The sequence below is a fragment of the Mustela erminea genome, chromosome 3 (assembly GCF_009829155.1).
Source record: "Mustela erminea isolate mMusErm1 chromosome 3, mMusErm1.Pri, whole genome shotgun sequence".
In the NCBI taxonomy this organism is placed as follows: Eukaryota; Metazoa; Chordata; class Mammalia; order Carnivora; family Mustelidae; genus Mustela; species Mustela erminea.
In genome coordinates this window covers 157,439,234-157,452,371 of record NC_045616.1, presented here as the reverse complement: position 1 = coordinate 157,452,371, position 13,138 = coordinate 157,439,234, and the positions used below count along the sequence as shown (strand labels likewise).

General features: G+C 47.0%; 1 protein-coding gene across 10 annotated transcripts in view; it reads right to left on the bottom strand.

The window, feature by feature from the left end:
* Positions 1–13,138, bottom strand: part of SEMA5A (semaphorin 5A) — a 460,606-nt gene that overhangs the window by 66,684 nt on the left and 380,784 nt on the right. For all 10 annotated transcript variants that reach the window (XR_004284305.1, XM_032337782.1, XM_032337773.1 and 7 more), the window contains 2 exons: positions 7,464–7,645; positions 1,122–1,265 (listed from right to left, as the gene is read on the bottom strand). Coding sequence is in view for 9 of the 10 variants with exons in the window: in XM_032337782.1 (XP_032193673.1) it covers positions 1,122–1,265; positions 7,464–7,645 (326 nt within the window). In the remaining variant the exon portion in view is untranslated. The remainder of the gene's footprint in view (positions 1–1,121; positions 1,266–7,463; positions 7,646–13,138) is intronic.

The window sequence follows — 13,138 nt, the reverse complement described above, 5'->3', positions numbered from 1 at the left end:
ACAAGACTGTCTCAGGAGACTGCTTCAAAAACGACCAACCTTGCTTTGCAAAAATCATCTTTCATTTTCCTCTGAGACAAAAGGAATGAAATCTTAATTGGCAATTTAGGAACACAGTGAAGAAAGAAAGGAATGATTCTCCCAGGTTGTTCTGAGGTCACAATAAATACCCAGAAGGGAACTATCTGTACTATAAACCCACTGGTTTTGTCTCTATAAATATTGATTACATAGCAAATAACTGCATATGATATTTTTATAAAAGCCTCTCACTGAACCTATATGATCAGATATAATCCTTACTACATTTTAATTAAAAGGTCCCGAAAGCCATTTTGTTTCACACGGATCAATACAGTACGTTTCTATTAGGATGGCGGAATAAAAATCCAGAGCGATGTGAGATTCACCTGCTTGGATTTTCTCCCAACAATCACAAACTAGAATGTACTTTGCATATGCAAGAAAGAGCCAACCATCACAACTGTAGATTTTATGATGCCAAGCCTAATGTCTGATTCGATGGAAAGCAACAAACTATGCAACTCCAGACTAGACAGAACCTTCCCCGCTTACAGCAACAGGTGGCATGGGATCTGGGTTCTCCTGGGTTCTGCTGCGCTCCTGGGTGGGAGTTAATAGAGCAGTGTGTGGTTATCATACAGTCAGACCCTGACTATGTCCTCACCTTGTTCCAGCTGCTTGATTTAGTTCTGATGGAAAACTCTACTTCATCTGACTGCTACCGTGGGGACCCAGCGCTGTCTTAGGTCCTACTTGGAACTGCAGCTTTTGAGACCGGGTCTAGTTGAATTCTAATGAGTCCCCAGGGAGGCCAGGCCAGCGGTGCCCACTGTCCCTGCATCTCTGCTCCCTCGGGAAAGGCTCAGCTAGCCAGCCTCGTGGGCACTGCTGCCGCTGGAGCTCAGATGCAGTTAACACGAGTCTTCGATCAAAATTAAAGGATGCCAGGAAAAGAACAGAGCAATGTGGCTCAACAGAAAGGGACGCCACAGAGAAGCTAAGCGACGTCCCAGACTAAGCCCCCAGGGAACCCGGGCTGCACTGGAATGGCAGGAAGCGAGAGGACAGCGGTGTCGGGCCAGAGCGGCGGCGCCTACCTTTCCTCGCGATTCTGTCCCACGCACACCCGGCCCCCGTGCCGGGGAGTGGGGTTGCTGCAGGACCGCTGGCGCACCTGGAAGCCGATCCCACAGGTGGTGCTGCAGGGAGACCAGGAGGTCCAGGGGGTCCAGCCTCCGTTCCTGGAGAGAGGAAGCAGCGGGGTCACAGTCAGGCTCACCAGATCCCTGCATGCAGCCACCTCCAGTGACCTTCCCGTGTCCCACGTGCCCCACGCTCAGACTGCGGGACTGTGGGCTGGGAAGGGAAGGGGAACCGGAACCACAGGACAGGACTGGACGTGCTGTGCCATGGGACCTGGGCTCCAGGGAGATCCTGCTCCTGGTTGTCTGATTTTAGAGTTTAGGTTGGACCTTGGGCAGTAACACTTACAGTGCACTAAAAATAAGGTATCATATTAATCTGTTCTATAAATTAATTAATTTATTTTTACTTATTATTATTTTATAATTATTATTAATTAATAAATTAATTTGTTCAAGTTATCCACAATAATTTGAATATATAATTCCTATCACAACTTCAATAATTGGAATACATAATTTTTATAATAATTTCAGACAATTTCTCTGAGAAAATTCTGTATTAGAAACTATTAAAAATTTTTAGGTATGAAAAAGTTTAATGAAAAATAAGTCTATTTTCTTGAAAAGCAATATGAAATAAATCCCTGAACCTGTAGAGTTTATGCTTTGACTTGTAACATATCATTTAGAGTCTGTAAAAAGTGCACATCTGAACAAAATAGCATCTAAAACTACCTATAATGCTCACTTTTAAAATCTACTAATATCAAAGAAAACTAGTAGTTCTCTTGATAGCATCCATAATGTCCAACAAGCATTGTAATGGCCAAAACTTTAAAACAAACTTTATTAAAAATGAAGGAAGGGTACTTTAAATTCAGATTCTTGGCTATTTTCTTAGAGTTTGACAAAGATATAGAACGTACACAAGCAGTGCAAATTGCACATAACTGTATTTATGTTATTATAAATATAATATGATAGGCATATAAAACATAAAATTAAAATAAAATAAACAGCCTGTATAAAAGTGGTTTATAACAAGAACCACCACTGACAGCTAGAGGAGGATTTTTTTTTAATATTGTACTTTTCCCTTGAAATGCCTGTATTCAGAATGTTTATAATTTAAATATTTTCCTTAGTAGTTAGTCCCTGCCATTAAAAAACAAATCATTAGCATTTTTAAAGATTTTAACTGTCAAAATATCTGATAAATCTGGAATCCAAACTCCCACGTGAGCAGCCCACTGCAGCTGGAATCCGTTTACACTTTACTGATCACATACGCATTTCTATACTATGTTATCCTCAGAGGATTTTCTTTTCCACTGGAAAAAAATCAACCGACATTAATTCTTATTTTTATTTTATACATTCCTTTAAAAATATGCAGGTCTGCAACTGTGCCATTGAAGCTCGAAGTGTAAGCAATATTGTGAACATATAATTTCTATAATAATTTCAAATAAACATTCCTCTGAGAAAATTCTTAGTATATTTCATACTTCTCTATTTTCTGAAACTTCATCATGATATAAATGAAATATATAGTGATGCTTTGATGTATTATATTATCATAAAGCTGCTTTATGATCATTTAACCAAGTAATCACAAAGTAAGACAAATCCAAGTTTCTCGTGAAGATAATTAGCTAGTATCTTATACCCTGTTACTTATGCAATTTAAAAAATTACCCAAGTAATTCACTTCATTTTCTAAAAAATAGTCATTTCAACATAAATGAAAAGACCCTTTTACTTTCAAAGTTCTACATATGTTGGCAAAACAGCTCGATAGTACAGGAAACTCTCCTTCCAAAACTGCGTAATTTTTACATTTATTTAATTATTAATTTCTTAAATCTTTTAACAAACATGACATCTTGTAATATATTCTATTTACAAGAGGGGGAGACTGTTGTAGACCAATCGAGGTCTTTATAAATAAGAGAAAAACAGTAAGCGAAGAATTCCATGAGTGCAATTGTCTGTGTGTGCGTCTGTTGTATGGCCCTGGGTTTGTGGTCCTGCCAAATGCTGCTTAAAAGCAGACATGGTTGGGGGGGGGGCGCCTGGGTGGCTCAGTGGGTTAAGCATCTGCCCTCCGCTCAGGTCATGATCTCAGGGTCCTGGGATCGAGCCCCCCATAGGGCTCTCTGCTCAGTAGGAAGCCTGCCTACCCCCCTCTCTCTCTCTGCCTGCTTCTCTGCCTACTTGTGATCTTTGTCTGTCAAATAAATAAATAAAATCTTAAAAAAAAAAAAAAAGAAGGAGCAGCAGCAGCAGACATCATAGTAGCCATGAAGTACCACCAAGAGGCGGACAGAGCATTTCAAGGATTCAATCAGTCCACAACAACCCACTTCTGCCTTTAAAGCATCACTAAAAGGGGTTTACTTATTCAATTACTAATCTTAAAATAACCACTAATGATACTGCAGGTCTGCTCCGAAGATGACATTTCAACTAGAACCGAAGCCAATGACGTATCAATAAACAAGCTGCACTCGTGCACTTGACGGTCCTTTTTTCCACGAACAGTATCACAGGGAACATTCCTCATGACCACCGCCTACAAACACAACAGTCCTCTAACTTCTGTAAAGTTTCTCCCATGCCTGGATGGAGCCGTCTCAGTCTTACAGAAGGAATGCTACGCCTAATGCGGTATCGATCCGGCTGTTTCCTGTAATCACATAAAAATCTAATGCGAAGCTCGTTCAACCTGGTGAAGTGACCTGGGCTGGCCGGAGGAGGAGAGCAGAGGGCACAGCGGGTCCTCGCACTCCGCAGTTCCGCATCCCACCCGCCTCTCCTCCTGGGTAGGCAGCGCCCTGACTCTCTGGGCTCCTTACAGCGGGATCGCCCGGTCTCATCTGTGGCACGAGGGACTGCCCAGAAGCTTCTACATTCTACACAGGCTCATGGAAACAAAATAATGCTTTTAAAAAATACGGTAAATTAACAAGCAAGTGAGGAGAGTTCCTGAAGACTAATTCGAGCTGCTCTCCTGATGCTTGATTCAAGCTAGAAGATGCTGCGCTGTCATGGCACACGGGGGCAGGGGAGAAGGTGCACCCTGAGCGCAGTTAAACAATGAAGCAACCACAGGACAAGAAGCAGGAAACAGGAAATCAACCCAGTGCATCCCCGTCCGAACCGTTCTCCTGGTTCCAGGTCCAGGACAGCTGGGGTGTTCTGGGCTCAGATACGCTACAGAGCAGAGCTGAGTTACGGACTGGGCTGCTCCTAGCCCCAGCTGTGGGAGAACCTAGTGCTGGATGCCACGCCCCCCGGCGGGATGCCACGCCCCCCGGCGGGATGCCACGCCCCCTGGCGGGACAGACACTCTCATTTCTCCAGGGCCCCTGGCTAGGACCTGTGGCCGAGGAAGGAACCACCATCAAGGGCTGCCCCCGGTACGGGGCTCCCCGTGCATCAGCGGAGTCCTTTTCAGGCCGCCCGCACTGCTCAGTCCTCCCTTCCCGTGCGGCTAGCTCTATTTCTCTCTCTCCTGCTTCTCCCCATGTCTCCCTCCCTCCTTCCCTACAAATTAGAATTCAAAAGGGACGTGATGTCATGCGGATGCACTCTCATATAGTCATTTTAATTATAAAGTAAAGCCAGATTTTTCTGATCGATAGTAAGTCTGACTTGGCCCTGTTCGGCAGGTCTGGCTAAGCTAATTACTTTGTATTGTGGATTTCATTTCATATATCGAATGACTTCAACCTGCTGCTCCAGGATATTGAGAAAAAATATTTAAATGATGTGACGTGATAAAAGCATTTAATCAAAAATATATTTGTGGGGGTGCCTGAGTGTCTCGGTCGGTGGGGCGTCGGACTCCTGATTTTGGCTCAGGTCATGATCTCAGGATCTAAAGGGCTCTGTGCTCAGCGGGGAGTCTGCTTTCCACCCTCTCCCTCTATCTCTCCCCCCATGCAAATAAATAAATAATCCTGAAAAAAATTCAAAGACATATTTACAAAATGTATTGAGTTAGCAGTATTCGGAATTTCTCAACACTTTCTGAGTATATCGGTTAGACAAGGTGTCTGTACACAAAGAGTAACAGGTTTAATTTGGAATCCTCTGATCAGCCTTCTGAAAGGCACTCTGATGTGCCACTCGGCTGGCACTGAGGGAGCACCTGTCGGTACCGAAGGAGCAAAAAAGTTGGCTTGCAGGTTAGGTGGGTTGCGATTTTTTGCTTCCAACAAAATTGAATGCCAACATAAACAGGTTATCAACTGATACAGAGCAATAAAGACAATCTCTGGTGTTAGATTACCAGGCCTCTGGCAGATGACTTCGAAAGAATTCAGAGAAGTGAGGGAAAATGCTGTGATCTTACATTTCCATCAATGTATGGAAGTCATACCTGTCAGTGCTTGTAACCAGAAGAATAAAAACCACAGAATGGAATTGATGCTAAGCCCTCCCTGAGTCAGGCAAGAGGTTACATTCATGCCTGAAAAGGAAACGTAGCTTGGTTGCCCAAAGGAATGCATTTCCAATAAAACCTCGCTTTCTAGTGTTAAAAGATTGTCAAAACATCTAATATTCATGATTTTTAGATTTCTTGTATGCTAATTTTCAAAACATATATTTAAAATGTAAAGACTAGGGGTGCCTGGGTGGCTCAGTCAGTTAAGCATCTGCCTTCGGCTCAGGTTATAATTCCAGGGTCCTGGGATCGAGCCCTGTGTTGAACTCCCTGCTCAGCGGGGAGTCTGCTTCCCCCTCTGCCTGCCATTCTCCCTGCTTGTGCGCTCTCTCTCTCTCTGACAAATAAATAAATAAAATTTAAAAAAAATAAAAATAAAAAAATAAAATGTAAAGCATGCAGTTATCAGAAATGAAAATTTTGTTTTAAAATTCCATTCATATAATTTGTTTCTGTGGTAGTTGCAGGGTGGCAGGATATAGCGACCAATATAAGACTTCCACTTATAAATGTAACATATGAGGATAACATTCTATGAGGGAAAGATAATAGAAATGGGGAATGAAAGGAGGAAAAATATAAATTTTCTAAATATTAAAGGAGAGCCTGCTCATCGATTTTTTAAGTGGGCAGGTAACTATGAAATCACGAAGACACCGAGATTCCACTACACATTTAAATAGTGATGTAACAAATTATATCTTTGCAACTATTAAAACTTTTGATAAAAAAAATTATATGCCAATATGTAAGTATTTGAGGGGTATCTAGGTCGGCAATATTCTTTTGCGGGGAGAAGAGCAGGTGGCTGTGAGGAGACGGCCCCAGGACACTTACACCATCTACATACAAACATGGTGAATGAACCACAAGCATGTGTGGACGCGTGAGCTCTAGCTGCTACCCCAGATCTGTCCTTTACAGCTCTGGGAATACTACTCCAGGGGTAGCTTCTGAGACCACCAAAACTACATGACTTTGCTGCTCACACTCCAGAGGCAAAGCGCATCCTGCCTCCCCAATCTGCCAGAGGGGCTGCTTACGAGTACATGGGCTGCCGGAATAATTTTCCTTTGAAGCATTAAGTGACACTAGGCTTGGGTGACCTGATACACATGCACGCGTCTTTGTGGAGGGATTGGGTACACGGCTGGGGACTTTCGCTCATGAAGTGTCTGCCTGAATAGCAGAGGCTCCCTTTCCCAGGTCCGACTGGAAGGTTGGCTAATGTGCGGCCAGAAGCGGCACATCTGCTTTCCATAAACCTCCACCTGCGTCCATGTCAGTACGCCTCAGGGACGGGGAGCTGGGACTCCATCACTGGCAAGAACTGGCTGTGTCATCAACTAGGTGTCGCCAAATCTGATTTCATCGCTTTCATTCTCAGGAACCACCTCATGGCGAGGTCTCGGTGGGGGGGTCGGTGGCACTCACCTGCTTCTAGACACTGATGCTGGCAAAGGGAAAGGCCCGTGGGAGGAGCCCCATCTGACCCGCCTGGCCAGTTCACCACAAACATATGTGTCCTCCCAGGAGGGACCTAAAGTAGCCTGAATGTTCCAGAGGAGGATTTCGATTGACATGGACACTTCCCTCTAACAAGCTAAGAACATCGTGAGCATTAAAAATGTTTCCTGATCCAGCGATGAACATATTACCCAGGTTTAGATTTGTAATGTAATTTATAATTTACAATCTCCTTCCGTAAATCACGTGATTTTTACGTGGTGAGCAGCTGTCCTTCACCCCCTCTCTTGAAAAGGGAAGGTCACCAAGAAGGACTTCCCGCCCGTGCACAGTCTGTGCGCACACGTAGGGGTGCAGCGGCGTCGGGGACGCACCTGGAGCAGTTGGCGATCTCCATGCGGGGCCCCTCGCACTGCCAGCCGCCGCACTGGGGGGCCGGGCTGTCGCAGGAGCGGGTGCGGCACAGGCAGGACCCCACGGCGCTGCCGTCCGTGTGCGTGCAGGGCGTCCACGGAGACCACGCGCCGAAGTGCCCGTCCACCGTGAGATTCCTCGTCTGGGAAGAGGAGACAAGTGAGGAGGTCAGCCGGGGTCAAGGTTGTCAACAGGCAGACTTGAAGACACATACAGTGTCAGAACACATGCGGAATATTTTAATGCTGCCATTAAAGAGGTATCTCATAAGAACACAGCAGAGGTTGCTGGAGGAGCGGGAGAGGGAGAAGGGGGTCGGGAGGGGTGGGGGAGGGGAGGGGACTGCTAATGGCTGGGCAATGAGGTTCACCCCAGATTGGTCCACGAACGTGAGAAACCCAAAGAACAAGCAGAACTAAAGTGAAAAATCACAGATGTGCGATTCTGCTGCATGTTTACATCCCTTAAAAAAAAAAAAAAGGCAGAAAGTTCAAACAGTTCCATTTCAGATCGGCCTAGCTCAAATGTCACTGCAAATGGTCAACATTCAATTTATAGCTGATTTAAGCAACCGGGGCTGTAGGAGTCGGTAGGCGCATCCCAGGCGGACGGGTCCCTAACACCTCCGCCCCCGCAAGGGCTCGCCAGCGGGCGAGGAAGGGCTGGGCGTGAAGCGGTGTAAGCCCCAGGGACTGCGTTCCGAGCGGGGCAAGGCGGTGGTGGGGTGGGGGTGAGGAGGGGCTGGCTGCCCAGCAAGCTCGGGTCTGGGACGGGGATCGAGGAAAGCACCTTTTTTTTTTTTTTAATTTCTTATTTTCTTTCTTCCTTTATTTTTGAAGATTTTACTTATTTATTTGACAGAGAGGGAGAGACAGTGAGAGAGGGAATACAAGCAGGGGGAGTGGGAAGGGGAGAAGCAGGAGCCTGATGCCGGCTCGATCCCAGGACCCTGAGATCATGAGCTGAGCCGAAGGCCGACGCTGAAGGGACTGAGCCACCCAGGCGTCCCTGGGAGGGCACTTTGCCAGCCGCACCATCCTCACGAAAGAGGCTCCATGGACAAAGTGATTCATTCTTTGGAGGCTACAAACTGTGCCTGTCCTTTCCATTTCAGAGAAGTGCCAACACCCAGTGAAAACATGGTGAGCTTTACTTCCGTCCCATCATGTCTCCAAACACAGCAGAAAAAAGTCTCCGCGAACCCCCTTCCTTTGCTGTGATGGGGCTGGTGGGTCATCTCCAGGCGCCGCAGGATGACCCTCTCCCTCCTCCCTTCCTGTCGGGACTGTAACCGCTCACACCCACGGGGGGGGGCACGAAAATCCAGAACCCGTGCCATGCCTGGCGCTCTCCGAAAGAAGCCAAGAGGAGGGTCTGGAGCTGGCTTCGAGGGGACTCACCGGGCCCAACCCAGAATGGGAGCGAACACACAAAGGCAGATTTTTCCCAAGAGGAAAATACCCCCGTTTCCAAGGTCCCTCTAGCCCCGTACAGTCGGGATAAAAACGCTGCTCCTACTCGGACCCTACGTTGCCCTGGAGCCTTCAGGGTTTCCTTGGAGAACAGAGCGCTCGGACAGTCAGGCCACGGATTCCTCACACAAAAGTGTCCCTCGAGCAGCAAAGCCTTGGCTCTCGGGGCTTCCCACACCCAACCTGCACTCACTCTTGTCTCTGGTCCAAACGGCTCCTGTGCAGGGACAATCAGCCACCACCTTCGCTGTGACGGAACAGAACTCACGCCAACAAAGCCCCACGTGGAACCACCGCAGGCCCCTCAGAGACAGAGACCAGGTAATGGCGACCGAGTGAGGGGCAGCGCTGGGGAAGGGTGGCCTGACAGAGCTGTCAGAGGGACAGAAACCCCAACCAGAGCTACAGCCCAAGCTGGATGAGCGCAAGGAAGAAAGTCCCCAGCTTCTCTGCTCCCGCCAAGACAGCAGGGAAGCCTGGCTGGGGTCGGGGACAGGCCGGAAGCAGGGCAGGTCAGGCCCGGGGGGCAGAGAGTGGACCGGGAGGGGTGCAGACCGCCCAGCTCGTGAGGGAGGGAGGGGGCGCTACTGTGACCTCTGAAGGCTTACAAATCCCCACCAGAAGCTTTAGAAGGGCAGACGGGAGACAGATTCGAGGACTGGGGCAGGAAAGACTCTCTCAAACCCCGTTGGCATCGGTTCTTCCCTCTAACACAGCAAGGAAACGGGCATGGAGACTGTTAGCATCTCTTTAGCTACAGGAGGTTCTGAAGAAATCTGAAACCCCAGGCAGCACAGAACGTGGAGAAACTGAAGATGTGTGAGGCCAGGAGACATACGCCACGATGATGACACACGAATAAGGAGGAAACAGAATCATCCAGATTGTTGCAAGAGGACGGTTCACGACAGAAACACATTCAGACTGCACGGTCGTGAAGCCAGACTCACAGTCGGCTAAACTTCGTGCGAGCTAAGTTTATCAGAAGGGTGGTTAACAAAGAAGACATCAGTGTCGGACAGATACAAGTAGAAACATCGAGAGAGAGAGAGAGAAGCAGGCAAGTGGACAGACAGACAGACACGGGGGTGGGGAGGAACTGGTGGACGGGGGTCAGTCTGCGGATCGCTAAGTCCTGGGGAGGTCAGGTACAACACGATGGCTAGAGTTCACTCACACTGCTGGATGGGACATCGGAAAGTTGCTAAGAGAGGAGATTCTCTGGGGAAACACCTCTGGGTGGGGGGTATCTGTATGAGATGATGGGTGTTCCCGGAACTTACTGGGGTGATCATTTCACAGTCCAGGTAAGCGACGTCACTATGCTGTATGCCTTCATCTCGTGCCGTGCTGTTAGTGACATCTCAGGAAAATGCCCAGGGAAGGAAAGAACCCTATGCACTAGACATCCTTCCCCCCAACCTCTGGGCGCTGGCAGGAGATAGTAGTCTCTAGGCCAAGAGATGTTACGCATGTTCTCTGTCCGACTGTCTGGATGAGCAAAAGATGGGCCAATAAAGACAGGGAAAAAGAAAAATAACCTGAAATAAGTGGCAATAAATGAAAGAATGTTGTGGAATGAGGTAGAAAAACATAGAAGAGGGGCACGTGGGTGGCTCAGTCAGTGAAGCCTCTGCCTTCAGCTCAGGTCATGATCCCAGAGTCCCAGGATCAACCCTGAATCAGGCTCCCTGCTCAGCGGGGAGTCTGCTTCTCCCTCTGACCCTCTGTTCTCTTCTTCTCTCGAAAATAAATAAGTAAAACCTTAAAAAAAGAAAAAAGAAAAAGAAAAGGATTGAACAGTTACTACGATAAAAACACTGGAAAGAGAAAGAACTGTGCTGGGCACTTGTCAGTAAGAGTATATCATGACTGTAATTTGCAAGGTAAGGGGGCGTTTTCTGTTTTGGCCAGAGGTGGGGTAGCACATGGGTGGTCAGACTTATCCCCACCCTCCCCCTCACCTTTTTGATGCTGAGTATCTTAGTTTGAGAATCTTCCTAGGGAACAGATCTGTGAATAATGGGGTAGGTTCTGCTACTCCCCTTTCCCGCATGAGTATTTTTATATTTTGTTAGTTTTCCTTAGAAGTCAGAAAGAAAGCTAACTAGAATATTTTATCTTTGGTTGTGCTATCTCCAGATTTCTGTCAAGTGACTCTGTATTTGAGATGTGTGCTTCGTCTTACTAAATATTATATAGTAAGACATATATAGGTGGTAATGTATGCCAGGCACTGTGGTGCGTGATTTCCACATCTTAACTCCGCAGTATTGACAATGTTCTTGATACCTACATCCATTTCACAGAGAGGCACACTGAGGTTCAGACGAGGCTCAGTTTATTCAGTCTCACTGGTTGTGAAAGACCCAAGAATCGGGCTAAACAAGCTAATCCAGAGACTATGATCTCCGTCACTTCATTCTGTAATGTGATTAATTGATCCTTCCCCGGTGAGAGTGTCATGGAAACCAGCACCGTACACTTTTATCCCTAACTGTATAATGGCAAAGTTCCCCTCACCTGGGAAGTAATGGATTCCCAAGTGTTAGCCGAGGAAGATTCAGTTCCTATTAACAAGCGTAATCCACAATCCTGCGTTTGAGTCACTCATGCTCATTAATTCCCAAGTAATCAAGGGCGTAGATGCATTCGTTAGGTGCCGAGGTCCCTGGAGTGTATCATGAAGGTCTTCTGCACTCCACCTATTATCCTCATACTTAAATCAAAGTCTTCTATCTTCCAAGAGTATGTTTTTTCAGGCATCAAAAGATCTTCATTTATTTTCAAAGTTTCATGTCGTTTTGGTCAGTGATTATAACACTATAGGATATTGGATGTGCTCCATGGAAAGGACCGGCTCATGTCGTAATGTCAATGTCATTCTTAAATGTCTCTCCATGAACGAAGTACATGAGGGAGAGCGAGCACCTTTGAAGAGGAGTGAGCAGGAGTGCTCCGGGCTACGACAGGTAGGGCGGATAGGGGCAGTCTTTAGAATGGAAACACTGATGCCTAGCCTCAGGGTGATCCTGACATTAAATGAGATAATCCATTGAAATGGCCTAACACAGCAGGCAGCACATGGTGTAGACACACAGTTAACCTCAGCTCCCTCTTCCTTCCTTTACCGTAGATTTAAGTACACAGTTTGGAATTACTGGGCATAATGTGCAAGGTGACCACGGGGTCACCTGTGGGTGGGTGTACACGTCCGTCCCTGCCCTGGGGAGATGCTGGCAGCTGGAAACGTCACTGTCTCATAGAGAGGGCAGAATGTCAGAAGCACTGGATTCACGTCCTGATTTCTTTCCCAGTGCAGTTTTAGAACCTTCTATAAACCCTTCAGATGTGCTCCATGGTGTCGCTTTCTCAGTGGAGGCTCTGGGCTCAGTCCTTGCTAAATATCTTTTCACTGCAAAGGTGCTGCTTACACGCTGTCCTGGGGAGGAGCCAGTCACTGTAGACATCGAGGTGCTCGCGCAGTATACGGCACAGTGCGTGCTGGAACAGGGACAGTTCCAATGCGTGGGACAGCGCTGGTGACCGTGTCTGCACAAAGCATGTGGGTGGCATTCGGGCATCACTACAGCCCGGGGAGATTCGTAAGACAACGCTCTCCTTGCGAAGCAGCACTGAGAGTTATGCAGGACGTAAACAATACCCAAGTCACTCTAGATCTGTAAATTCAGATCCTGCTGGGGCACTTCAAATCTCTTCACCTGAGAATGTTTTCGATTATAATTATAAAAGCCAACTACAGTCCTGTCTCCTGGACAAAAGAAATCCATAAACATTCTAAAATGGGGATCTTGTTGTGGAAAGTAGGTCTTCTCCCACACCAAGTCCCCAGGAGGGTTTCCATGGGCCCGTCACCAAGTGGAACTCTCCAGACATCAAAGGATTGCCTGGGTTCTGAGCGCAGCACTGACTTTGGGGGACTCCGTTGTGCAAAGTCTCTGGTCTGAAGTTCATGAACGTTTACTTGGTAGGTTTCCCCAGATTCTGCTCGACCCCTATCCTACTCCATGTTTGCCTAACTCCCACTGAGTTCCGTCCACATGGCAAAATCCCCGCTTTCATTATTCAACTTGTGCTTTTACACTGGATGTGAGATGCTCTGGTCTCATTTAAAAATCCCTCCACTTGATTTCCAGCCCCCC